At 44.4% G+C, this 27,574-nt stretch overlaps 1 protein-coding gene across 1 annotated transcript in view; it reads right to left on the bottom strand.

Moving 5' to 3' along the window:
• Positions 1-6,222: 6,222 nt before the first annotated feature.
• cps1 (carbamoyl-phosphate synthase 1, mitochondrial) overlaps positions 6,223-27,574 on the bottom strand; it is a 146,699-nt gene continuing 125,347 nt past the window's right edge. Inside the window, exons 28-38 of the mRNA XM_055638179.1 lie at positions 27,214-27,289; positions 24,400-24,477; positions 22,663-22,770; positions 21,837-21,926; positions 19,573-19,743; positions 16,667-16,741; positions 14,489-14,587; positions 12,348-12,407; positions 10,148-10,260; positions 8,245-8,374; positions 6,223-6,427 (exon numbers count right to left, since the gene is read on the bottom strand). Of these exons, the coding sequence (XP_055494154.1) occupies positions 6,326-6,427; positions 8,245-8,374; positions 10,148-10,260; positions 12,348-12,407; positions 14,489-14,587; positions 16,667-16,741; positions 19,573-19,743; positions 21,837-21,926; positions 22,663-22,770; positions 24,400-24,477; positions 27,214-27,289 (1,102 nt within the window). The 3' untranslated portion in view covers positions 6,223-6,325. The remainder of the gene's footprint in view (positions 6,428-8,244; positions 8,375-10,147; positions 10,261-12,347; positions 12,408-14,488; positions 14,588-16,666; positions 16,742-19,572; positions 19,744-21,836; positions 21,927-22,662; positions 22,771-24,399; positions 24,478-27,213; positions 27,290-27,574) is intronic.

Consider the following 27,574-nt stretch of genomic DNA (forward strand, 5'->3'; position numbering starts at 1 on the left):
GGAGAACATAGTGAACTGTGATAAACCATTATACCTCTCTGATAAACAAGGCAGCAGTTACACAGTGGTCTCCTGAGGGAATCATTTTCATGTTACACACCTTACAGTGAAACATACAAATGTATTGGAGGCAGTAAATCAGTGGAGGTCGACTCAGACATCTGTGGTCAGAAAGTTACTAGATAGTATCCTGAGGGATAAGGTATACATGCATTTAGATACACAGGGGCTGATTAGGGATAGTCAGCATTGATTTTTTTTTGGGAGATCATGTCTTACAAATCTGATTGAGATTTTTGAAGATGTGATCAAATAAAGGTCGATGAGGGCAGAGCTGTAGATGTATATATGGATTTCAGCAAGGCATTTGACAATGTTCTGCATGATTGGCTGCATTGGAAGGTTAGATCGCATGTGATTCAAGGAGGTGTAGCTGACTGGATAGAAAATTGGCTCCAGGGAAGGAAGCAGAGGGTTATGGAGGAAGGTTGTAGATGACACTAAAGTGTCATAAACTAGTAAGTTTACAGATGATACTAAAATGGATGGTATTGTAGATAGCGAAGATGGTTACCAAGAATTGCAGCAGGATCGGTTGAGCAGGTGGGCTGCGGGATGGTTAATGGAGTTTAATATAGAAAAGAGTGAGGTGTTGCATTTAGTGAAGTCAAACCAGGGCAGGATCTACACAAAGAATGGCCTCTGAAAGAGTGTTGAAGAGCAGAGGGAACTAAGAATGCAGGTACATAGTTCCTTGAAGGTGGCATCACTAGTAGAAAGGATGGTGAAGAATGCGTTCAACACATTGACCTTCATCGCTAAGAGGAGGGAGGTCATGTTACAGTTGTACAAAAGATTGGCGAGATCAGAGTATTGTGTTCAGTTTTGCTTTTCATACGTATATTTAGAGCAAGAGGGGAGCTAGAGGAGCCGAGTCAGTTATTAAATGTGTATTTCTCATCTATAATCAACAAGTAGAAGGCCAATGCAATTGAGGGTTTCAGAGAATGGGACAGCGTGCAAGTTAAGAGGGTGCATAAATCTTGCTTGACTATTTTGATTGAGTTTCGTGAAGTAACAAATTATATGAAGAGGGCAATATAGTTGCATTTGTCTAAATGGTCTTCAGTGAAACCTGACAGCCTCACATTGATCACTGGAACCAAAGGGCAGCACAGTGGAGCAGTTAGTTGAGCTGCTGCCTCACAGCGCCAGAGATCCTGGATCAATCCTGCCCTTAGGTGTTGTCCATGTGGAGTTTTCAAGTTTTCATGTTTCCTCTAACATCGTAAAGAAGTGGAGGGATGAAGGGCCTGTTTCCATGCAGTAAATTGTACCTAATGTGTGTAGGATAGTGTGAACTTTGTGGGCCGAAGGGCCTGTTTCTGTACTGTATCTCTAAACTAAATTCGATGGACCAGGAATGAGAAGATGATAATGAAGGATCTTTTTGTGTCTGGAGGCCTGTGACCAGTGATTTTACTCAAGGATCAGCAGCGGGACCCTTGCTGTTTGTTGTCAACGTTAATAATTTGGATTTGACTGAAGGACTTATGATTAGCAGGTTTACAATGAGATCAAAATTAGTGACGTTATCAACAGTGAAATGTGCATTTTTAGCTTAAAGAAATATTGATCAACTAAAAATTGGACAGAGCAATGGCAGATTGAATTTAATCCTGATGTGTGTGATGACACTTTTTGGCAGGTCAAATTAACGTATGGCCCACATCTATATCTACATCATTACTAAAAGTCTCATCTTGACCACTTCCTGTCTACGTTGTAAATACATTTTAGAAAAAAATGCTACCCTATATCGCTATGATTTTTACACCATCTTACTCACCGTCCTCCTCTCCTCCAACCGCCCCAAGGTTTTTTCTGATCGGTGAAATAATAACAAAGTTATGAATGTTAACAAAATTGTGCGATCAGCAGATTGGTCTTCTCTCCCGTCAGTCACCATGATGAAGGTATTGCCCCTTCCGGGGGGGCGCAGGAGAATAAAGCCTTGGAGGCCGGACATGAGCCAGTCACCCTGGAAGGCTGTGAGTGAGAGTTGAGTCCAGAACTGTGAGTCTATGCCGTGAGTGAACTGAAATGTAAGTCTGCACTGTGCATGAATTGGATTGTTGGTCTGCCCTGTGCTGCTTGAACTCAATTGAATCGAAGGGTTGGTTTGTCCGGAAGTCCAGCTCACTGCGGATGGTGTGTGAGATAGTGGGTGTGTGTGTGTGTGAGATGGAGGGTGTGTATGTGAGTGTGTGAGAGATGGAGGGTGTGTGTGTGTGTGAGATGGAGTGTGTGTGAGATGGAGTGTGTATATGTGTGTGTGATGGTGGGTGTGTGTGTGTCCACCAGCCGTGAGTTAACTGCCAGCCCACCAGCCGTGGGTCAACTGCCAGCCCACCAGCCTTGAGTGAGTCAACTGCCAGCCCACCAGCCGTGAGTGAGTCAACTGCCAGCCCACTAGCCGTGAGCGAGTCAGCTGCCAGCCCACCAGCCGTGAGTGAGTCGGCTGCCAGCCCACCAGGCCCGAGTGAGTCGGCTGCCAGCCCACCAGGCCCGAGTGACTGAGCTGCCAGCCCAAGAATTCATTTGGCCCACAATGTCCATACTAGCCCCCCTGGAAACGTCCCTTCGGCCCACAACACCCATACTAGTGCTCCAGAAAGGCCCCAGCCACCAATATTGGAATTGGTGGAGAGGTGGAATATTGCGTTGGGGGACCAGCCCTCCCGTATGAACACTTAGTCTAGTTATCTACTAATAATCAAGTCCAATGGCATAGTGAGGAACAGATGGACTTTGGTGGATAAGTCAAAGGTGGTAGCACATGTAAGTAAGGTGATGAAGAAGGCATCGGGGATGCTGGCCTTCTTTAGCCCAGGCATAGAAAACAAGAAAGGGTGGCACAGTGGCGCAGAGGTAGTTGCTGCTTTACAGAGCTTACGGTGCCAGAAACCTGGGTTTGATCCTGGCTAAGGGTTCGGCCTGGATGGAGTTTGTACATTCTCCCCGTGACCGCATTCTCCGAGAACTTCAATTTCCTCCCAGGTTTATAGCTTAATTGGCATGGTAACAATTGTCCCTAGAGTTTGATAGTGTGTCAATGTGCAGGTATCATTTGTCGGCGCAGACTCAATGGGCCGAAGGGCCTGTTTCCACGCTGTATCTCTCAACTGAACTGAAGAGCAGGGTCATCGTACAATGTTATTAAACTAGGCAAGGCCACAGCTGGTAAATTATGTGCAGTTTATGGGACCACACTAGAGGAAGGACATGATTGCACTGGTGGAGATATTTAACAAGGAACACTTCAGCTATATACAGAGATTAGATAGACTAGGAGTGATCTCCTTTGAGCAAAGGAGGCTGACAGGGGACTTGATAGAGCTACACAAAATTATGAAAAAGTTTGATCTTTCAAAACCTTTCCTCCAATGGCGACAACTGATACCCGCGAACATAGCTTTAAGATAAGGAGCTGGAGGAGATTTGACAAAGGCATTTTTCATGTAGAGAGTAGTTCAAGTCTGTAATGCACTGCCTGAAGATTTTGTGGGAGGAAACCGGGGCACCCAGAGAAAGCCAATGCGATCACAAGGAAAATGTACAAACTCCGCACAGAAAGCACCCGTAGTCAGGATCGAACCCAGGTCTCTGGCTCAGTCAGGCAGAAACTCTATCCATGTGTCACTGTGCCTCCCAACAATAGTATGAAGGATGTGGAGACTTTGGAAAGGATGTAGGTCACCAGGATTGCCTAGATTGGAGTATATTATCTATAATGAGAGGTTGAACAAACTTGGATTGTTTTCTCTGCAGCATCAGAGGCTGAGAAGAGACCTGAAGGAAGGTCATAAATTTAAGAACCATAGATAGGACAGATGGAATGTTTTTTCTCAGCATGGAAATGTCAAATACTAAAAGATTAAGGGTGGGGCAGAGATTTAAAGGAGATATGGGAGGCACGTTTTTGTTTAAACAGAAGAATGTGCCAGGAGCACACTACCATTGTAGATGGTAGAGAAGCAGATCACAATATTTAAGAGGCATTAAGACAAACAGATGAACCTGCAGGGAATTGATGGGGATGGGATTAGTTTAATTTGGCTTCATGGTGCGCTGAAGGGCCTGTACCTGTGCTAAGGAGGATGCCGGGAACAGAAAAGTCAGCATAGGAATGTGTAAGGGAATTGAAATGGCTTGCAACTAGGATCTCCAGAAACTCTGGCGGTCTGCGTGCAAGTGTTCAGCAAAACTACTTTGTACCTGGCCTCACTGATGTAATGGAGGTTACATTGGGAGCACCAGATACAGGAGACAAGGGTGAAGGGAGGACTGTCGGATTCCCTGAAGGGAGGTGAGGAAGGAGGTGTGGAGAGGTCACATACAAACAGTGCCTCATATTCCTCTTGGGTAGCTTACATCCCAACAGCATGAATTTTGAATTCTCCATTTTCAGGTAACCTCCCACCCCATTCTCATATACCATTTTTTCCCCCACACCAACACACATTTGCCTTTCCACTCCCCCTAGCCCCATCACTCATTTCCTTTCCTCTCCTCCTATTCATCTCCCACTCTTCCCGACTCCCACATTTTCCAATATTGTCCCCCCCCCCCCCCCCCCCCCCCCCCCAATTCAATTTCAACCATTATCCCTTCCTCTGGTTCGATATTTCTCTCCTCATCTTCGTTCCTATCAAAATCAACATTGCCCCCTTTTGTTTCCACTTCCAGCCATGGTTTTTATCTCCACCCATCCACCAATCATCCATCCTCATCTGAAACCATCTGTCATTTGCCAGTTCTTGCCCTGACCCTCCCCCTTACCCCTGTCTCCCTTCTCCTTCATCAGTCTGAAGATGGGTTACCATCAGAAATAGATTCACACAAAATGCTGGAGTAACTCAGCGGGAGAGGCAGCATCTCTGGATGGAAGGAATGGTCGATGTTTCGGTTTGAGATATATCTGTTTTTCCCTCCACATATGCTGCCTGACCTGTTGAGTTCCTTCAGCACCTTTTTTTCTTATGCTCAAGATTCCAGCATCTAGTCTTCTGTATCTCCATAATCTGATCTAACTGACCCCATCAACCCATTTGGTCTTTTATTCTCAGATATATTCCCTTAGTTGAATCTCTATCTTCTCTACAATTTAAAACAAACTTGATTTCTCTTGTTCCCAGTTCTGATATGGACCACGGGACTGAAACATTGATTGCGTCTTGTTCCACAGATGCTGCCTGATTTGCCGATGTTTCCACCATTTTCTATTTCTCGCACTGTGTTTGTGAGATGGACATGGTCAACAATCCCCTTCGCTCACAAGTTACATACCATTAATTTTAATTAAAGAACAGTTTATTTGTGTAGGGTTGGCTTACAAGGAATTGTCACGGTTTACATAAAAATAAACAGAACCCAAAGCACTATGGAAATAACTGATTTGATGGTCCTGCTCATGATATAAGAGCACAGCATTGTTTTGGTAGTAGTTATGTGTGACAGAGCGACTGTGGTGGAGAGCTAGTGAGGGCAGCCGGGACTCATTGGATGTTCAGCAGCAGCATTGTCCAAGGTTGGATCCAGTGAGACTATTCCCACCTTATGGTCATCGTCCATGGTATTTGTGAAGGCCTATTGCCCTAATACAACATGCCAGGGTACTGGAGAGAGTGAGGGAAAGAGAGAACGAATGCTGCAAATCCACAAACCATACAGGAAATACAATGGTAGACTTTTGACAGGGATAACCTGGACACCATTCCCAGACTCTGTGCAGTGGCTGGCCGTGTCAGGCTGGATCAATCACTATCTTACATGTGAACAGGATGGCCTGGTGGCTTGATGCAAGAACTCAGACTGCCTCAGCTCCTGGCCTTCCAATCATCACCCGTCGCTGGGCACCCAACAGACATGTCCTGCTGCACCACCGGTCAGCTCAACACCACCTATAGGCATCAGGGGAGTTGTGCAGAAAGATTGAAGCAATCCCACAATTGCTAGATTGTTAGTAACTGCAGTCTTACAGATGACTCGGTCGGTGCTGTGCAGAGCAGGCAAGAGGCTAAACAGCACGAGAATATCGGTGACAGGTAGGAACTCAGTGCGCTCGGGGGATGCAAACTTCTTACCGCAGTAAACAAGACAACAAACAGTTAATTACACAGTGCTTAAACCTCTGAGAGCTGAATGAAGTGAAAGTCCAAGTAGCAATGAAATCTCTCTTTATTCAAAAAGTTAGAGACTGTAGTTTCTGTCAGAGAACCAGCTTTGTACAGGTGTGGAGGGTGGACTGCCGACTGTGCCAAACTCACTGCAATCCTCTGATCACACTGTTCTCCCGATAGTGATACAGGCTGGTGGAGTCCAGCTTCCCGCAGTGCTGAATGGCTTCCGCAAACAGTTTGGCGACCTGGAAAGAATTGGTACCATTATTAATCCGGCATTGGACGAGATTCTGATGAGAGAGAGTGTGGTTAACTGCCACTGAGCGACTGTGAGGAAGGCCAGAACACTGGATTCAGCCTCCCTGAACAACTGGTTGAGAAATCTCATGCAGGCACCTGGGATATACAAGGACTGCTGAGCTGGAGAGTGTAATAAGGTGTTCCACTGTGTGCAGGGCAGTGGCAAAAAAAAAAAAAAAAATCAACATCCTATACCCCAGACTCTCTTGGCCTCATGCGGCACAATTGTGATTTCCCACACTTGAGCCTTTCTAATCTGGGTTTCTATTGCCGGGTGAATCGTGCCAGAACTCCACCACCCTGATCACCTGGAGCCCAGCCTCCAAAATGCCAAACAGAAGGCTCAGTATTGACAAAGCTCTGCCCCCACCTGGGTCCATTGCTGATTTTATGAAGGTCACTGGATCATTTTTATTGTCCAGAAACTGGAATATGCCCTTCGTAGATCACTAAACTGGCCCTAGTTATACTGCTGGTACCCAAATACATCACCTGTACAATCTAGAAGGAATCAATAAGGTGTCTGCTTGGTTTAGACCTGAAACAAGACCTGCATGGTTCTTGATGCGACACTATCACACCCGTTATCAGGGCATTCAGCTTTCGTGCCACATACCATATGCCAATCAGGCAGCAGCAAAGCCCCATATAAATGCAAGGGAGGGGATTGAAGTTGGGACAGGGACCCACATTTCACCCGACAGGAGACTAAAGCTTGGAGTGCCTGGAGGCCCACAGAATTGGGAGACTGGAAGGAGATGCTGCCAGCCAGATGTCCAACTTCCCCTCAGATAGACACAAAAACGTGAACTCAGCGGGTCAGACAGCATCTCTGGAGGAAAGGCACACGTGACGCTGTCTAACCCGCTGAGTTACTCAAACTTTTTGTGCCTATCTTCGGTTTAAACCAGCATTTGCAGTTCCTTCCTACACACCTTCCCCTCAAGATAGTTAGCACTGAGTCTTTCGGCTCAAGAGGCTTCTGAGAGAGAGCTTAGAAAATTGTTATAGCAGGTTAAGGAATGGTATATATTCCTGGGCAATTCTTCCTAGGTTTTTGGTGCCATCGAGATGGTAGGTGGGATAGTGGAATGGTCCTCCTACATGTTGGGAGTCAGGGGCATTTCTAGTGCAACTAAGGACAACACCTGCAGTAAGTACATTCAGGTTGTGGAGGAAAGTATTCTTTCAATATTTAAGTACCACCTAGATGAGCACTGGAATCACCAAGACAAAGAAGATAATGGACTGTGCAGGTAAATGGGATTAATGTGGATAGTTACTTGATAGTAGGCAGATGGTCAACTTGATAGGGCATGTTGTGGCCCTTGCGGCCAAGGGGATCAGAGGGTATGGAGAGAAGGCAGGTACGGGATACTGAGTTGGATGATCAGCCATGATCATATTGAATGGCGGTGCAGGCTCGAAGGGCCGAATGGCCTACTCCTGCACCTAATTTCTATGTTTCTATGTTTCTGTGCCACATGACTCTAATAATAGCATCTACCTGTCAATATGGAACATTGCTTGGATTTGCCAGAGGGAAAATGTTCAAGTTCAGGGTGAACCAGTTTTTCTACCTCATATCTGGCAGAATCCAAGGCAACAATTAAATGATCTATAAAAGTGACATAACGCTTGCGATGGCCCAGCCACTGTCTCTCCCCACTGTCAATGCATGGTTTCTGCTCCACACAACCACTATGCTAGTCGTTAACCTTCCCCTCCCATGCACCCCAATGGTCAGTGGTCAGCATATTACCTGGAAGTTGGTAATGAGGGGCACTCCATGATCGATGGCCATCCTTCGGATCAGGTAATTCTCCCTCATAAAGCGCGTGTTGTTGTTGGGCAGGTTGATCACCAAGTCAATGACTCCATCATGAATAAATCTGAAAGGAAAATGGAGAGGAGGAGGAGGGGGTTACTTGTCATAGAGAGATACATTGTGGAAACAGGAGCTACGGCCCAACTCGACCACACCGGCCAACAATGTCCCAGTTACACTAGTCACACTTGCCTGCGCTTGGTCCATAGCCCTCCAAACGTTTCCTATCCATGTATCTGTCCAATGTTTTCTTAAACAATGGGATAGTCCCAGCCTCAACTACCTCCTCAGGCAGCTTGTTCCATGCACCACCAACCTCTGTGTGAAATCGTTACCCCTCAGATTCCTATTAAATCTTTTCCCCTTCACCTCGAACCTATGTCCTCTGGTCATCGATTCCCCTACTTTGGTTAAAAGACTCAGTGCATTTACCCGATCTATTCCTCTCATAATTTTGTATACCTCTATAAGATCTCCCCTCATCCTCCTGCGCTCCATGGAATAGAGACCCAGACTCTTCAACCACTCCCTAAAGCTAAGTCCTGGCTCTAGTCCTGGCAAAATCCCTGTAAATCTTCTCTGAAACCTTTCAAGCTTGACAATATCTTTCCCAAAACTGAACACAATATTCTAAATGCAGTCTCACCAATGTCTTATTCAACTGCAACATGACCTCCCAACTTCTATACTCAATACTCTGACCAATGACTGCCAAAGTGCCAAAAGCCTTTTTGACCACCTTATCTACCTGCGACTCGACCTTCAAGGAACCATGCACTTGTACTCCTAGATCCCTCTGCTGTACAGCACTTCCCAGAGTCCGACTATTTACTGTGTAGGTCCTGCCCTTGTTCGACGTCCCAAAATGCAACACCTCACACTTCTCCGTATTAAATTCCATCAACCATTTCTCCGCCCACCTGGCAAATCAATCCAGTCCTCTCCCCCTCTACTCTATCCAAAGACCCAAACAGTCTTTCCAATGTGAGGCAGAGGTTCGCCTGCACCACCTCCAACCTCATCTATTGCATCCGCTGCTCCAGCTGTCAACTGCTCTACATCGGTGAGACCAAGCGCAGGCTTGGCGATCGCTTCGCCCGATACCTCCTCACAGTTTGCATTAACCAACCCGATCTCCCGGTGGCTCAGCACTTCAACTCCCCCTCCCATTCCGTATCCGACCTTTCTGCCCTGGGCCTCCTCCATGGCCAGAGCGAGTCCCACTGCAAATTGGAGGAGCAGCACCTCATATTTCGCTTGGGTAGTTTACACCCCAGCAGTATGAACATTGACTTCTCCAATTTCAAGTAGTCCTTGCTTTCTCCCTCCACTTCCCAGCTCTCCCACAGCCCACTGTCTCCACCTCTTCCTTTCTTATTCCCCCCCCCCCCCCACACCCCACATCAGTCCGAAGAAGGGTCTCATCCCAAAAACATTCATGTGAATTTGTGGAATTCCCTGCCACAGAGGGCAGTGGAGGTCGAGTCACTGGATGGATGGATTTAAGAGAGTTAGATAGAGCTCTAGGGGCTAGTGGAATCGAGGGATATGGGGAGAAGGCAGGCACGGGTTATTGATTGGGGATGATCAGCCATGATTACAATGAATGGCTCGAAGGGCCGAATAGCCTCCTTCTGCACCTATTTTCTACATTTCTATGTTAAAATCTTAACACTGTGTAGAACAAAGAAGGTGATGCATGCCAGCTTCCTTGTGTTTGAACCCCTTGATTGTCTGCTCCATGTTTTTCCCCAATATACCTTCTCCCCCTTTAAGGCACAATCATGATTCATCACATGGATCTCTAACACCAGAGGCTAAACTGAGAATCACTTACTTGCTGTATGAAGGGATGGAAGAATTGTGGTCTTCTGCTGTGGGCCATGACACGAGACCAGTGGTGACATCATTGGCGTTCAACCAGGCCGACGTGCCTTCTGTAGCATAAAGCTTCAAAACAAGGACAATAAGGTTCATGTCACACATGGGACTCTTCATTCTTTGAGACCCACTCAACAATGCTCATAATGGAGATTTGCCACGAAGCAAAGCTCATGTGACTTCCACATCTTACTCTCCTGTCTGAGCCATTGAGCAATGCATTTTATGTTTCTTCGTAAAGCCAAGAATTTGTCTCATCCAGCTTTCCCAGAAATCAGGGCAATGGTCTTTGACATCTCAGCATTCCCGGGGATCAACAAGGGCAGCGTGCAATATCTAGATATTCCCATAGTGAAATCACAGCGCTAATGTGTTCTCCTGGCATTCCCCCGGTATGGGCTAAGGTTATTGTAATGTCCCCGATCAGGTCAGAGCTCATAGAGTCATAGAGTGATACAGTGTGGAAACACGCCCTTCAGCCCAACTTACCCACACCAGCCAACATGTCTCAGCTACACTCGTCCTACCTGCCCGTGTTTGGTCCATATCCCTTCACACGTGTCTTATCCATGTACCTGGCAAACTATTTCTTAAACATTGGGTTAGTCCCTGCCTCAACTACCTCCTCCAGCAGCTTGTTCCATACATCCACCACCATTTGTGTGAAAACGTTACCCCTCAGATTCCTATTAAATCCTTTTCCCTTCACCTTAAACCCGTGCCCTCTGGTCCTCGATTCATCTACTCTGGGCAAGAGACTCTGTGCATCTACCCAATCTCTTCCTCTCATGATTTTATACAAATCTACAAGATAATTCCTCACCATCTGGTGCTCCAAGGAATAGAGTCTCAACCTACTCAACCTCTCCCTATAGCTTAGACCCTCTAGTCCTCGCAACATCCTAGTAACCTCGGTGGTTTGACATCTGCAGTAAGAACAAGATGGATAGAGACGACCTTAGAGGATGCAGCCGAGGATGGCAAATTTCAGTTAAGAGGAGGGAGAGTAGATTAGCTAGGTTTGTTTTCCTTGGACCAGAAGAGGCCAAGAGGGCACCTGGTAAAGATAAATGAAAAGATGAGAGGCATACATCGGGTAGATTGTTGGAAACTTATCTCCACAGCAGAACTATCTGTAACCAGAGGTCATAGTTTTATGGTGAGGAGTAAGAGGATCAGAGGAGATTGGAGGATTTTTTTTTTTTTTTACACACAAAGAATGATTGGAATTTGGAATCAGCCGGAGTGGGTAATGGTGGCGAAACCCTCACAACACTTTGGTATCTAAACCAGCATTGAAATCGACACGTTGTAGAAAGCTATGGCCAAAGTGCTGGTAAATGGGACGAATACAGATGGGTACATGGTTCACATTGCCACATGGGCCATAGAGCCTCTCTCAGTGCTGTGTGACTCTAATCCAGCATTCCTGGCATAAAAAGCAAGCAGGTTGTCATGTGCTAATACTTTGTTGTTCCCCGAATCTCAGCAATTGTATTCTGATATTCCCTTTGACATGGGCAGAGATGTAGAGCAGAGGAATTGTGACAGCCTTGCATTCCTCAGATCAGGGCTGAAAGCTGTGATCAGTCAGACCTCCAGGAATCTGTCTGGAGGTGAAATCATATCCTGAATAGACAATCTCACCAGGGCGCCAGCAGAATCAAAGTATGGCACACGGCTTCATTACATGGCTCCGTTCTCAGTTCTCCAGACTCTTGAACCATGTCTCAACATGTTGTGTTCTCATGGTGATCATATCCATGAGTCCAAATCACAATATCCTGAGCACAAGAGTATCGCTGCACTTACAAGAATTGGTGTTCAGGAAAAGGTTCATTCCAAACTCAAGGCTCTCCGTAGTCACAGCCTAATTTATTAGGGCAAGTGCAACTCACCAAGCCACCACTCCAGTCAGTGACCCTACAACACAGCCAGTGATGGAGCTCCTTCATTCACTGACCAGGGCTGAACCCAGTGGGTGCTTGAATGCCTTACACTCATTCCCAATGGAGACATTCTTCATCTCAGGTTCACCAAAATCCACAAACAGCTCAACCATATGATTCCTGAAGTCTGGCTGAGGCAGAGTGATGCAAATGCCAATTCTACACTTTAAGAAACGGAGTGTTACATCTGCTGCGGCAGTGACCCACCTTGTATCCTTGCTCGTGCAGTTGCTCCGCTATGTGCAGGAACTTTGATCGGAAGGACCTCTGAAAGAAAGGCAGGAAGAGAGAGGTCAATCAGTCTGAATGAAGGTCTGTGAAGTGATTATTCTGAGCATCAGTGAACAGTGTACAGAGTCCCAGCCAGGAATATATCATGGGGAAACAAAAAGCTGCAGTTGCTGCACCCTTGAACAACCAACAAAATAATGGAGGAATTCAGTGGGTCAGGCAACATTTGCAGAGACAAGCAGACTGACCCTTCTTCAGACTGATGGAGTGAAGAGGAGATAGCTGTTAAGAGGAAGTGAGGAGAAGTGGGGCAAAAGCGAACTAGTAATAGGTGCATTCAGTGGAGAAAGAAGGGTGGAGATAGTTATCAAGGCTGGAGTTGGAGAAAAGAAAAGGGTACAAATGGTGTAATCTATATGATGTAGATATAATCTACATGGTCTGATCATTATTATCAGCCATGATCACATTGAATGGCGGTGCAGGCTCGAAGGGCCGAATGGCCTACTCCTGCACCAATTTTCTATGTTTCTATGTTTCTAATAAGGAAGGTGTTAAAATCTGGGAAAATTGATCATATAACATAGGAGTAGAATTAAACTGTTTGGCCAATTGAGTTTGCTCCGCCATTCGATCACAGTTGATCTATTTTACCCTCTCAACTCCATTTGATTGTTTTCTCCCAGTAATCTTTGACACCCTTATTAATCAAGATCCTATCAACCTGTTTTAAAAATACCCAATGACTGTCTCCAGAGACATTTGGGGGTGATGTATCCCATAGATTTGCCACCTCATAGTGAAATTCCTCCTCGTCTCCATTGTAAAGGTATGTCCGTTTATTCTGAGTCTGTGCCCTCTTGTCCTAAACTCTCCCACTACTGGAAACATCTGCTCCACATCCACTTAATGAGATCCCCTCTCATTCTTCTATCCTCCAGTGAGCATAGGCCCAGAGCCATCAAACGTTCCTCATATGTTAACCCAATCAACCCCATGATCATTCTCGTAAACCATCTCTGACCCTCTCCACCACCAGCAGGTATGGGGCACAAAATTGCTCACAATATTCCAAATGTGATCTGACTAGCGCCTTATAAAGCCTCAGCATTACATCCTTATTTTTTTTATTTTCTAGTCCTCTCAAAATGAATGCTAACATTGCATTTGCCTTCCTGACTATGAACCCAACCTGCAAATTAACCTGTTGAAAATCCTGCACCAACAGTCCCAAGACCCTTTGCAGTTCCAATTTCTGAATCCGCTCCCCATTTAGAACCTAATCAAATAGTTAATCCTTCGACCAAAGTGCATGACCATACACTTTGCTGTGCTCGGTTCTGTTTGCTGCTTATTTGCCTACTCTCCCAAATCCTTCTGCATCCTCAACACCAGCTGCTCAAATTCCCTCAGCAGAACCTTTTTCCTTGTTCTACCTACATAGTTGATGGAAATGTGGGGAGAATTAAATGGTGGGTGCACTTTAGTGTAAATGGGTACTTGATGATCAGATAGACTTGATGCGACGGTTTTTCATGCTGCATCACTCGACAATGCTACTAAAGGAATCACATGATGTGCAGAAAAATGGAATATATGAAGAGCCACTCTCAATTTATTGAATGGTAAAGTAGGTAAGGGGAGAGGGACAGCTTTTAATTTGATGTGTGTCCAGTTGTTTTACCATTTTCAAGAGCTTTGTCACAATCTCAATACTGCTACTTCTTGTGTCACCACAGGCCAGTTCTGTATATGCATTGACTTACATATACTACAGCATATTTAGCAGATGGTCAATGCAAAAGTTGGCTCCAGGAAGTTGGGTCAATGTGCACTTTCCCAAACAACATGTCTAAATTATCTTTTCTGATGTATTTGATCATTCTGAGTACATTGGAGTATTTGGTTTGATTGTAGCACCTTGCACTGAAAAGTTATTTCAAGACATACGGAATAGAATGCTGTTTGCTTCAGTCTACCCCACGTCAGAAGGGGGAGGAGTTGTACAGGTTTGATAACCACAGGGAAAAAGGATCTCCTGTGGTGTTCTGTATTGTGTGTACTATGATGCCACCATATATGAGTGACTTTAAATAGATCCAGTATTTAAAGCTTACCTGAATTCCAATTAGGATCCCTTTCTGGGGCATTTTGAAGCCAGTGGACAATATTGCCTTCAGGAACGCAGAATAAATATTTGGCCCAAAACAGGCAACCTGTTTAAAAAAAAAAAAAAACATGCAAATCTCATTAGTTTGGAAATATTAAATATTAGGGACCCACATAACTCTACGTAAATAAAAATAGAAACATAGAAAATAGGTGCAGGAGGAGGCCATTTGGCCCTTCGAGCCATTGTGATCATGGCTGATCATCCCCTATCAATAACCCATGCCTGCCTTCTCCCCATATCCCTTGACTCCACTAGCCCCTAGAGCTCTATCTAACTCTCTCTTAAATCCATCCAGTGATTTGGCCTCCACTGCCCTCTGTGGCAGGGAATTCCACAAATTCACAACTCTCTGGGTGAAAACGTTTTTTCTCACCTCAGTCTTAAATGACCTCCCCTTTATTCTAAGACTGTGGTCCCTGGTTCTGGACTCGCCCAACCCTGGGAACATTTTTCCTGCATCTAGCTTGGAGGCCAATCCATCCAGTGATTTGACCTCCACTGCCTTCTGTGGCAGGGAATTCCATAAATTCACAACTCTCTGGGTGAAATAGCTGTTTCCTCTCAGTGGTAGAACTCTTGCAGCATAGCCTGTTGAAATGAGAACCGTGGCAGGCAGCATTGATTGCAAATAATATTTCACAACATATCGGTTTTCCTGCGCATCCCTTTAATATCACTAAAGCCACTGATCTTTCTCAGGGGGAGTCCGCATGTCTCAAGACTGCTGTGGGCCCTAAGGATAAAGGGGAAATCCTTTAAAACCGAGATGAGAAGAACTTTTTTCACGCAGAGAATGGTGAATCTCTGGAACTCTCTGCCACAGAGGGTAGTTGAGGCCAGTTCATTGGCTATATTTAAGAGGGAGTTAGATGTGGCCCTTGTGGCTAAGGGGATCAGGGGGTATGGAGAGAAGGCAGGTACGGGATACTGAGTTGGATGATCAGCCATGATCATATTGAATGGCGGTGCAGGCTCGAAGGGCCGAATGGCCTACTCCTGCACCTAATTTCTATGTTTCTATGTTTCTATTTATCCACTAACAAAAATAAACACTTCAACAATAATTAGTTTTCATCATCTCAGTTTCCAAAGACAACATATTAAAAAAAACCTGACTTTTTTATTTCACCCTCTTACATACTTTCTTTCTTGTCCCTGGGGCAGCTTAGGGCAAACCTTTGGAAGATAATGTTGATTTTTTGGTGATGAAAGAAACTTAGATTTCTTCTCAGTGCAGTTGTATGGCAAAAAGGATGGCAACTACCTCCTTACCAGCATGCCACAGCATTCTGCACCAGGATGCAGATTTGTGGACCATTGGGATCTATTCTGTGTCAGAGGCGACCTGTACAAGAGGGACAGTTTGCACCTGAATTGGAGGGAAATCAATATTTTGGCAGGTAGGTTTGCTAGTGCTAATTGGGATGGTTTACACTAGATTGGCAGGGGGACGGAGAGTAGGAGCGAGGCAGTTCAGAGGCTGGAAGTCGACGCAATGCAGGTTCATAGCCAGAATACACATGAGCATGCCAGAGAGCCAGGAATTACTGTTGGATTAATTTGTACCCAACTTTTTTACTGATGAAGGCCAATGTGCCAAAAGCATTCTTGACCACCCTATCTACCCGTGATGCCTCGTTCAAGAAACTATGTGCATTCCTAGATCCTCTGCTCAACAACATTCCCCAGAGCCCTGCCATTTACTGTGAAGATCCTGCCCTGGTTTGAGTTCTCAAAATGCAACAGCTCGCACTTAACCATTCCTCAGTCCACCGTCCCACGATCCTGCTGCAAATTTTGATAATCATATGAACAAGTAAAAGGTATGTATGTGTTTGGTGAAAATTTGAATAAAACTAAGGAACAAAGATTTAGAGTAATGGCTATAAGATTTAGAGGGGATCTGATGATTATCTTAGTGCCCAGAGAGTGGCGAGTACCTGGAATACATTGTTGTAGAGAGCTGTGGAAGCTGTCAGTCAGCATTTAAAAAGTATCAGGACTTAAATCACTTGGGCATAGAAGGCCATGGGACTGAGTGCTGGAAGAGGAAATCAATGTGAAAGAATGGCCTGTTTCCATGCTCCACAACTCTATTAAAGGTATGCCTTGTTCTCTGTACCTCTCCAGTGGATGCCATCTCACAGCGAAGGACCGGGTCTGCATCTCTCAGGCGAGGCCAGGAGAACATGGGAGCCTGTAAATGCCCAAAACAAAACGTTTTAGCACTGTTCCCATCAATGCTTCCTAAACAGTAACAACCTGGTACAAATCTGTTGAGGTCATTTTATGAGTGTTACATGGCTTTAACTGTTGAGAAAGTATTTACAGTAGCTTAAAGCAAAAACTTTACAGGAAAAGCAGAAAAACCCAGAACACTGCACTTACTGAGGCAACATTTTTGATATGTCTGACGAAAGGTCCCAACCTGAAACTTTGCCAATCCATTCCCTCCACAGATGTTGCCTGACCCACTGAGTCAGCACATTTGTATATCCTGTGCACATTGTGAATTGCTGATGCAATTCTATTTGTCTCTGCGATTACACATTTGCCCAAATCAAAATGTTATGGGATCAAGTCCCATTGCAGAGAGCTAGGTTTAATATTCAGGCAGATGCTAATTCAGTGCTGAGGGAATGCTAGAGATCCCTTGAGCCTAGGCCATTATATTCAACTATCCATAGTTGGGTCCACAGCTGGTGCAAATGTCAGTATGATGCAAAATATACCATGTCATTTGAGGGCACAAAGTGTTGTAGTTACTCAGCAGGTCAGACAGCATCCCTTGAGAACATGGGTCTTCACCAATAAAAGTGGTATGGAGGAGGTAGTAACATATTAAAATAGTTTGGTTAAAACAATATAAAATCTAATTTAAACATTCAGAATGTTAACCATCAGAGAGTTGAGATGCAATAGCTCTGCACCATGCAGTATTACCCCACTGCTATAAAAGCACTAAATGTAGCCACCAAGGAACGCAGGGGCGATACATACTAAGGGACTGTGGTACACTGTGAAATTGACAGAAGGATGGAGGGTTGGATGTTTATGCGTGCTATTTTCATGATATTTATTTTAGTTGTTTATCTTTTAATATTTTATCTTGTATGTATCGTTAGCTTTTAGAAATGTTTGAATGGTGCACTGACTGGCTGACATTTTTAAATTTCGTTGTACATGGTTCATGTTACAATGACAATAAAGAAACTATTCTATTCTATGATCACTAGATCATGCAAACAACACCACTGTCATCGCAATTTTGTTGCCAAGACAATGGGAATCAGAAAGAACGACATTCACCAACTTCTTTCACTGTACACATGTTTATTGCAGGGAAACATCTAAGAGCTCAGCATAAGAGAGTCAATAAGCATTGCCAAAGGAAAATGACACTTGGGAAGGACAATTATATTTTGGACGAAGAATTGACTTGTCCATAAATACAAGAATGGAAGAGGCCAAGCAGTTTAGGGCACAGATGGGTCCCAGTCCCACATAGAAAATAGCCAGGATTACTGCAGGGATTTTACAGTTGTATCGGCTCAGGAAGCTGACATGTTTAACATGGAAATTCCCGAATTGCTATCAAATGGCTTTTAAAAAACAACCAGCAGTCTTGTTGTGCGGTGGTATCATTGTGCAGTCATTAATGAAGAGAGTGATTGGTGAGTAATAACATTTCCACCTTTCTTTGCTGCTAATTAAGATGAAGGAAGGAAGTACATTGTAACAGGTTGTGCCTAGAGTGGAATAGAGCCCCAAGCATAATTAATGTGCCGAGGTAATTCACAAGTTATTGTTAACTTGGCCCTATGGTATACAATATGTGGGATATCAGGGGGATTTCCAGTATCTCTGGCGACCATATGTGCAGGAAATGCGTGCAGCTGTAAGTGAATATGCTGTAGGACATCCACAATGCTGTCATGGTGAGTAGCAGATTTAATGATTGCTTGCACAGGCAGAACAGCGATAGGCAACCACCAGGCAAAGCAGTCGGTACAGGCAGGGGACGCAAGATTTCCTCTGGCCGTTCCCACTCAAAAAGCTATATAGTGTTGAATATTGTTCAAGGGTTGGCCACCCACCAATAGGCATCAATATCCAAGTTTGTATCACCACAGCTTACTCTTTGCATGAGGTGGGGGGGGGGGATTGGAGAGAATGGGAAAGTGTGGGGTTTATTTGTTTGGGAAGGAGATAGATGAATGTGTGGTTGCAAACACTATTCTATAACAATACGTTGCACCTTGGTGCCTGGGTCAAGGTGTATCAGAGTGGCTACGCCATTCTAAAAGAGGATGGTTAACATCCAAAGGATATGGTTCACAATGTTACTAATGACATTGGTAAGAAGACAAATGAGGTCCTGTAGCATGAATTAAGAAAGCAGTCATAGCTTAACACAGGATCTTTAAGATTGTAACCTCTGGAACAAAAGCTTTTCACTGTACCTTGGCCCATGTGACAATAAACTAAACTGACTAATTACTTCTGGTGTCATGTGTGTCTGAGTATAAGAATAGGCGGACATGTCAAATAACTGTATGGCTAGTTGAATGGATTAGAACATAGTTGTACAGCACATAATAGGCCCGATGGCCTAACATATTCATGCCAATTGCTTTGCCCTTCTAATCGCATATGCCTGCATTATGACTGTACTCTTCTATGCACAGACATAGTGGTTTGAATGGCCTGTTTCTGCTTCTGTGCTGCATGACTTTAATTGGGGACTTTGGTTTTAACTAGCTGATCTCAATGTGATGTTACTGAGGATTCGACAGTATCATGATCTGAATGCCCAGGAAAAGCAAATTAAATCACAGGTTTAGAATAATAGTGCATACATTCAATTAAAACTCAGCAAAACTCCTCCACTAATTACTCAGCTGTGTGTACAGTACTTGCACCATTCTCACAGGAATCAGAAGCCATCGGATTGGCAACCAGAGAAACAAAACAGCAGAACCCCCTGCCGGACATTCTGTCAAAAGTCGCTCTGTCCACTGCAGGTACCTTAATGCCCACGTAGTCGGTTGGTATGATGGGGTTCTCCAGCGTTGGCAGACTTGACTCATCCAAGCTCTCACCAATCATCACTCGCGTGGCCACATTGATAAGATCAACACCAATGGTCTTTGATACGAAGGGAAAGGACCTAGATGCCCTCAAGTTACATTCAATAACCTAGTAGCCAGTAAGAAGCAAAAGTTAGAGGCTGCTCTCATAGGAGACAGTCAATGGCACAATTGTCACATGGATGAAGCTCCTTCACAGACAGATACCCACAAATGGAACAATTTTCCTAACTGTCTTCCAGATAAAGGTTATAGAGACTGGCTGATTGCTGTGCATTCTCTCCACTGAACTAGAAGCGAGTCCGATTCTGTTTCTCATCTGTTTACCCAATGGCTAGAGATTGGAGGCTTAAGGGGAAACCAGTATGTTGTACTCCCATATTGTCCTCGTCCTTCTTAGCGATAAAGATTGCGGTTTTAGGGACTGTTGTCTGTTTCCAAAATTTAAGTATTAATTTTTTTGCCTTTATTAGGCCATAGTTAAGGAAACGTCTTTGAAATTTCGTTAGCTTAGAACAGGCCTCTGACATACCTAATGTGATCAGTTTTATATCTGGTTCCAATTTAGTTTTAAGTATTTTAGAAAAGGTATCAAAAATTCCCCTCCAGAAGTTTTGTAACTTTGTGCAGGAAGAAAAAGAATGGGTTATAGTCGCTTCTTGGAGTACATTTATCACAAATAGGTCCCTATTTGTCCCTGCAGTGAAGATGTGGATCACAGATGATCCACATCTTCACTCCAAGACACTACATTTGGAAAAGATTAGGCTTGTCTTGGCGGAAAAACCAGATCAATTTCTTAAGACATGGACATTCTTTACTGAATTCTTACAACAATAGTATGGTGAAACAAAAATTTAAATTTAAATCCAATGCTAGGTTGGGTGAGGCGGGGGGGGGGGGGGGGGGGGGGGGGGGGGGGGGGCGAGGGGCAAGGTATATCTCCATTTCTTTTTTCTTATTCCTCTATCTTTGGTAGTTTAGGGGACTTTCTCTTCTTGTTCTCCTTTACTCTATCTTTTCACTTTTTACCTCTTTCTTTTCTTGCTTTCTCTTTCTTTCTTTTTTTTCATTTTTATAATTTAGGTTATAAAGTTAAAAATGAAGCTGTGCAATAATTGTATAATTCTAGATGCCAAATGTTTTATCTTTGTACAGTTGCTTCTAATTTAAAAAAAAAAAAAAAATTTAAATAATAAAATAAAAAAAAGATTGCGGTTTTTGGAAATACTATCACAGTAGCCTAGGCAAGTAACAGGAGTGGATTTTGTAAATTACACTCCCTGCAGTCACTTTGTGCCAATGCTGGAGGGAATAAAGTGTGCTGTTCTGGATATTTGTGAGGTTCTGGAGAGTTGATGGAACTACATTTATCCAGACAAGTGGTGAGCATTCCATTGCACTGTTGTATTCTGACGTAGAGGATAGAAAAGACTTGGAAAGATGGCGTTATTCACTGTGGGATTATATGTTTTTAACAGCTTCTGCAGCCTATGTTTCTTAGTGGCTAGTCCAATTAATTTGCTTAGTGATGCAAACTTACAGGATATTGATGGCAGTATGTTTGAAAACTGTAATATGATTGAATTCTTGCCTGCTGGAGGTGGTCAAGGCCTGGTACTTCTATGGCACAAATGTTATTAGCCCAGGACTCTGTCTTACTGCAGGCAACCATGGGCTACTTCACGAAGGTGAAGAAGAGTGAATTGAATGAAACACTGTGCAGTCATCAGGGAACATCCCTCATTTCTGGCCTTACAATGGAAAGAAGGTCATTGATGAAGCAGCTGAAGATGGTTGGGCCTCTGTTCCTAAGGAACTCATGCATTGATGTCCTGGGACCAGGATATTTGACCTCCAACACGTTAAAAGGCCGGAATTTTTGAATGTATCATATCATTAAAAATATAAGGAGGCATGAGGGGGGACATCTGCAAGCAAAGAATTAGGATTGAGATTCAACACAAGATTACTGATCTTCAATGATGCAGTGAACTAGATTCATCGTACACATTCTGAAAGGAGACGATTCAGGACATGAGGCTCATTGCATGATATTGAATATACTGTGCAGAACCAGGCATGCAGCACTATCAGCCATATTGGCCCATTCTAGCCTCTTTCCTGGCCTCTCAATCTATCAGTACAGCCTTTGCCATTGTGTTTTGGCTCAACCTTTAAGAATGTCACAGACTAACTCACCATCACGTCATTTCCCTTCACAAGAAACTGTACATTGAATGGACCAGAGATCTCAAATGCTTTAGATATCTTCCTGGTTGCAATCTTCACCTGAAAAAGAATACAATTGTTAATGGATGCCCTGGATAATTCACAAGCACTTGATAATTCCTAGGAGTTGAATGATTACAATCCCCTAGCTGAGTATAGCACATTGGATATGCTGAATCAGAGAGAGCACTGTGTTGCTTGGGGAAAGTGTCTTACTGCGGGTCATGGTCATACTTGGCAACCAGCTGCAACCTTTCCGCTCTTCCATTTCTGCTGCTTTTCTCCCGAGTGCACGCGGGTGAGATCAGTTTAACGGCATCATGTTCAGCAGAAACATTGTGGGCCGAAGGGCCCGTTCCTGTGCTCTGTTGTTCTGTGTTCTATGTCTCTCGGATCAACAATTTGCCAGGCCTATCGTTTATTCTATGTCCTTATTTTGTTTGCCTTCCCAAACTGCATCACCTTGCATTTGACAGAATTAAGTTCCATCTGCCATTGTGCCACCTTAACTTTCCAGCTGATTTGTATCCTTCTGTAGCCTCCTCATTACGTATGACACCACCAATCTATGCACCACTATCAATTGCTGCAAAATGCAACCACCGTCCCTCCACCAACATCCCAGAGTCATGGGACTGAAATGGGATCTTCGGCCCAACTCATCCATGTTGACCACAACGTACATTTACACCAATCCCAATTTCCTGCTTTAGGCTTGTACCCCACTATACTTTTCCCATCCAAATATGTGTTCAAATATATTGTTATCCAGGTCCAGTGATGCATTGCCTCATACCTTCTCCAAGGCTCCCTGGCTGATTGTCTGGGTTGGGAGGATGAGTGTGGCATCCCCAGAATGAACACCAGCATCTTCCACGTGCTCTGTGATGGCATGAGCCAGTACCTGTCAGGGAAAGAGGAATAGCACTGCTCATCCAGTGTCACCAAGAACGCAGCACAGAAATGCAGTCATGACAGAATATTTTCACTGAGTTGTCATTACACAGCAAGAGAATACACATTGACCACATGCTACTTGGCCAGTACAGCTCCACAAGTTACACACTGGCCATACACTGAATTGCTGTTACTTACTCTCCACACATTGAGTATAGAAGATGGGAGGTCATGTATACAAGATGTTAGTGGGGCCGCATTTAGAGCCTTGTGTTCAGTTCTGGGCACCATGTAATAAGAAATATGTTGTTAAGATGGAAAGGATGCAGAGAAGATTTACAAGGATTTTGCCAGGACTCAAGGGTCCGAGTTATAGGAAGAGTTTGGGCAGCCTGGGATTCTTTTCCCTAGAGCGTAGGAGGATGAGTGGTGATCTTATAGTAGGTATGTTACGAAACTTACCTTCAGCGACGCTGCAGTTCTGTCACTGCCCGTGTGCGCGACTTTGGCACCTTTGAGAGTGGGGCGGGTTTAAAATGCTGTTTTTTCCCAGCCTGTTGAAATCGATTTTTGTCAGGCTGTTTTGCTGCTGAAGAATAATCTCTCCGACATCGGTTTTATTAATTTTTTTTTTAAACTGCACTGGATATTTTAATAGCAGGAGTAAATTAAAAATCAACTTCTAAAGCCGTCAACACCGACAACGGGGACGGATTTCACGTGCGGGACAGGTAAAGGAAAGCCGTTTATTTTATATATAAACGTGCTTCTTAGGATGCCTTTAATCAAAATTTTACGTTTAGAGGGATATGGGCCAAACGCAGGCATGTTGGACGAGTGTAGGTGGGACATGTTGGTCCTGGTGGGCAAGTTGGGCTGAAGGGCCTGTTTCCACACTGTATGGCTAAGACTCTATGACAAGATCCCCAGGTTACAAGTTGATCACACACTGGGCTGTCATTACAGCTATACCTGTATATTTGATCACTGATCTGCTGTAACAGCTCCATAATTGCACACCGATCACGTCCGGAGCTGCTGTTTCAGCAATACTGGTTACATGTTGACCATACACTGAGATGCCATTACAGGTTCAGATCAGAAATTCAGCACTGCCTACCAAACTGCCTTTACAGCACTGCAGATTACACATGGGTCATACACTGAGATGCAGTTTCATCTCCACAGATTAAACATCCACCACATGCTAAGCTGTCTTTACACCTCCATGAATGACACATTGCGCTCATACTGTCGTTCAAACTCTACACATTGGCCATGCACTGAGCTTTTGTTACAGGTCCAGAAATTATACATTAGTCAGATGTAGAGCAACTGCTACATCTCTGCAGATTACTCACTAACTACTGGCTAAGCTGCCATTACAACTCCACAAATTACCCAGTTACCTACTGTTACAGCTCTGCAGGTTACACATTGACCACATGCCAAGCTGCCATTAAAACACCCCATATTATAAACAGTCCACACACTGAGCTGCCATTACAGCTTGAGAAAATGCACATTCATCACAAACCAAGCTGTCATTTTAGCTCCACAGTTTACATTCACCACATGCTGACCTGTAATTGCAGCTCTATATATTATATATTGATGCAGTCAGTATTTTCCTTACCTTCCCATTTTTTGAAACTGCATCAACTTCAACCTCTCGTGCTCCTTCCACAAACTTAGTGATGACAACTGGATGGTCCTGCAGGAAACAAGAGAGATGTTTTTGTGTGAGGAACATTCATTTTTACTGTGCATTCCCACACAGGCAGCTGGTACCAGGAATGCCTTGCTGATGGTGCCAAGTTGGAGTCCTGTTTAGTTCCAGCTCCTCAAGAACACACTGCCTCGAGTCTCTCAGCCATGTACAAGCACAAAACGTGTGTGTTAGCAATCCCAAGTCTCAACTCAATAGACAATAGGTGCAGGAGGAGGCCATTCGGCCCTTGGAGCCAGCATCGCCATTCAATGTGATCATGGCTGATCATCCCCAATCAGTACCCTGCTCCTGCCTTCTCCCCATATCCCCTGACTCCGCTATTTTAAAGAGCCCTATCAAGCTCTCTCTTGAATGCATCCAGAGAACATGCCTCCTCCGCCCTCCGAGGCAGAAAATTCCACAGAGAATTCCACTCAGGAAGAATATCTAGCCAAGCACAGTTCACAAGCAAGCCTCGGGAGAAAATGAATGGAAAGCCATGGCCACTGCCAGTGGCAATGCACACATCTCTTATGTGGTAGGTTGTGGGCTTGGATGGGACAGAATGATGTTTGCCATTTTTCCTTCCTGCATTCATAACACTCGCTCTGGATTCCACCAGTCCCAATATGTATCAATGCGATGAATGCCCGGTTTCGAAACCAAGATAAGGTCACTAACTGAGATTATTTATCTGCAAGATTTGAAGGGCCAAGGAAGGAGGATATCATCACCTGGTTGACCAGAATGCATCTGGTTTGCCCTCTTGAAAGCATATTCATAAAAAAACATTTATCTGCTAAATCTGTCTAGATTTCTGAAGCACTTGGAACTACAAAAGGGAAAATAAAGGATGGTGGGTGTATGGAACAGCGGGCCGAGTGATCAACTGACCATTGAGTCACCGGCATAGCATGAGCCGTGGAGTCATCACTGGTTAGTTGATCAGTTGGCCCGCTAAGACTCAGCTGCACACCAGGCGTTCAGCTAAGAGGTTTTGACAATTCCCGTTCCTGCTAGTCAAAAAACTTCCTTTGTTTCACACAAGATTGTTGCGGAAAACCAGCTGCACACATTATTGCATTGGAGAGTGGCCTTGTGTCCATTCCCACCAAAAAAATAAAACACGAGTTCATCTCAGACTTTGGTCTGAATTACAATAAAGGCTATCTATCTATCTATCTATCTATCTATCTATCTATCTATATATATATATCTGGGAGGAAGCAAGAGTTAGAAAAATCTATAAAACATGTCAAAAGCAAAAAGTAGTCTGAAGAAGGTTCGCTGATGTGGAAGAGGCCCCGGACAGAAAGTTTCCCTCTCCCCAACTCTCAGTCTGAAGAAGGATCTCGACCCGAAACATTACCCATTCCTTTTCGCAAGAGATGTTGCCTGACCCACTGTGTTACTCTAGCATGTTGTGCCTATCCTCAGGGTAAACCAGCATCTGCAGTTCCTTCCTACGCATTACCAGAACACTGTTTGGCTTAGAGGGTTTCAGCTATAGGGAGAGGTTGGATAGACTTGGATGTTGAGGAGAGACTTAATAGAAGTATATAAAATTATGAAAGACATCGATAGAGTAGACAGTCAGAACCATTTTGCTAGGGTGGAAATATCCAACATTAGAGGGCAAAGCTACAAGGTGAGAGGGGAAAAGTTTAATGGAGATGTGGCGGGCAATCACCAAATTCTGGCAAATGATAAGTGAACACAGGTGAGGGGGGGGGGGGGGGGGGGGGGGGGGGGGGTGATTGGCAGATGGCTGGACAAAGGCCACAGTTGAAAATACAAAGAAAAGGGACATGGGCCAAACGCAGACAGGGTGGGACTAACGTGGGTCATGGTGGTCGGTGTGGGCAAGTTGGGCCGAAGGGCCCGTTTCCAAGCTGTATGACTCTATTATGATCTCATCTGTCTTGACATTATCCATATCCCTCTATTGCATGTGCTCCCATGCGGCCATCTAAAAGCCTCTTGAAAGCCACTATTCTATCTGCCTCGACCACCACCCCTGGCAATGCATTCCAGGCCCCTACAACTCTGTATTAAAAAAAAATTGCCTCCCACATCTTCATTAAGCTTTTCCTCTCACCTTATAGCTTTGCCCTCTAATGTTGGATATTTGCACCATGGCAAAATGGTTCTGTCTACTCTATCGATGTCTTTCATCATTTTATATACCTATTAAGTCTCTCCTCAACCTCTGATGTTCCAGAGAAAACAATCCAAGTCTATTCAACCTCTTCCAGACATTGTCCTGCCCCCAACCCCCCTTCCAGCTCCCCCCCCCCCCCCACCCCCCCCCACTATAATCAGTCTGAGAAAGGTCCCAACCCGAAACATCACCTATCTATGTTCTCCAGAGATGCTGCTTGGCCCACTGAGTTACTCCAGCATTTTGTGTCTTGTTTTTTTTGTAAACCAGCATTTGCAGTTCCTTGTCTCTTGTATTGTAAGAGTAGAGTTCTGTCAATGGGAAGTGAAGAGAGTGAACACTTCCACATATCAAAGTGCTTTCCATCACATTCTAGACAAAGAAAGTTAGGCTGACTAATAGGAGCACTGCAAAGAGTACAAACAAAACAAAACAATGGGAAGTGAAGAGAGTGAACACTTCCACATATCAAAGTGCTTTCCATCACATTCTAGACAAAGAAAGTTAGGCTGACTAATAGGAGTACAAACAAAACAGAGATACGAGGAGACGTAAAGAGCCAGACTGACAACAGGTACCTGAGAGACACGGGCCGCCTCTGCCAGAAATCTGTTCATCTCCCCAGCATCATGAGCCACGTTCATTGCTGACCCACTGGAACAGATAAAATCATACCTTCATCAAGTGTCTACACATTAGCATTGCACTCAAAGGTCTTACATTCTGCACTTACAAGTTGCTCAGCACCACCACAAAGCATCTTTTTCCAAATCCTCAAATTTGGCACAAAGCCTTTAAACCCCAACCCCACCTATGATTTTGAATGGTCTATGATGACTGACAGTGTCCGCCACTCAATAACGTGGAGCACAGCTAGCCTTACGTACACATACTAGAAGGTACATCTCGGACTTAAAAGCAATATTTCACATCCATCCA

The sequence above is a fragment of the Leucoraja erinacea genome, chromosome 7, assembly GCF_028641065.1.
Source record: "Leucoraja erinacea ecotype New England chromosome 7, Leri_hhj_1, whole genome shotgun sequence".
Taxonomy (NCBI): Eukaryota; Metazoa; Chordata; class Chondrichthyes; order Rajiformes; family Rajidae; genus Leucoraja; species Leucoraja erinaceus.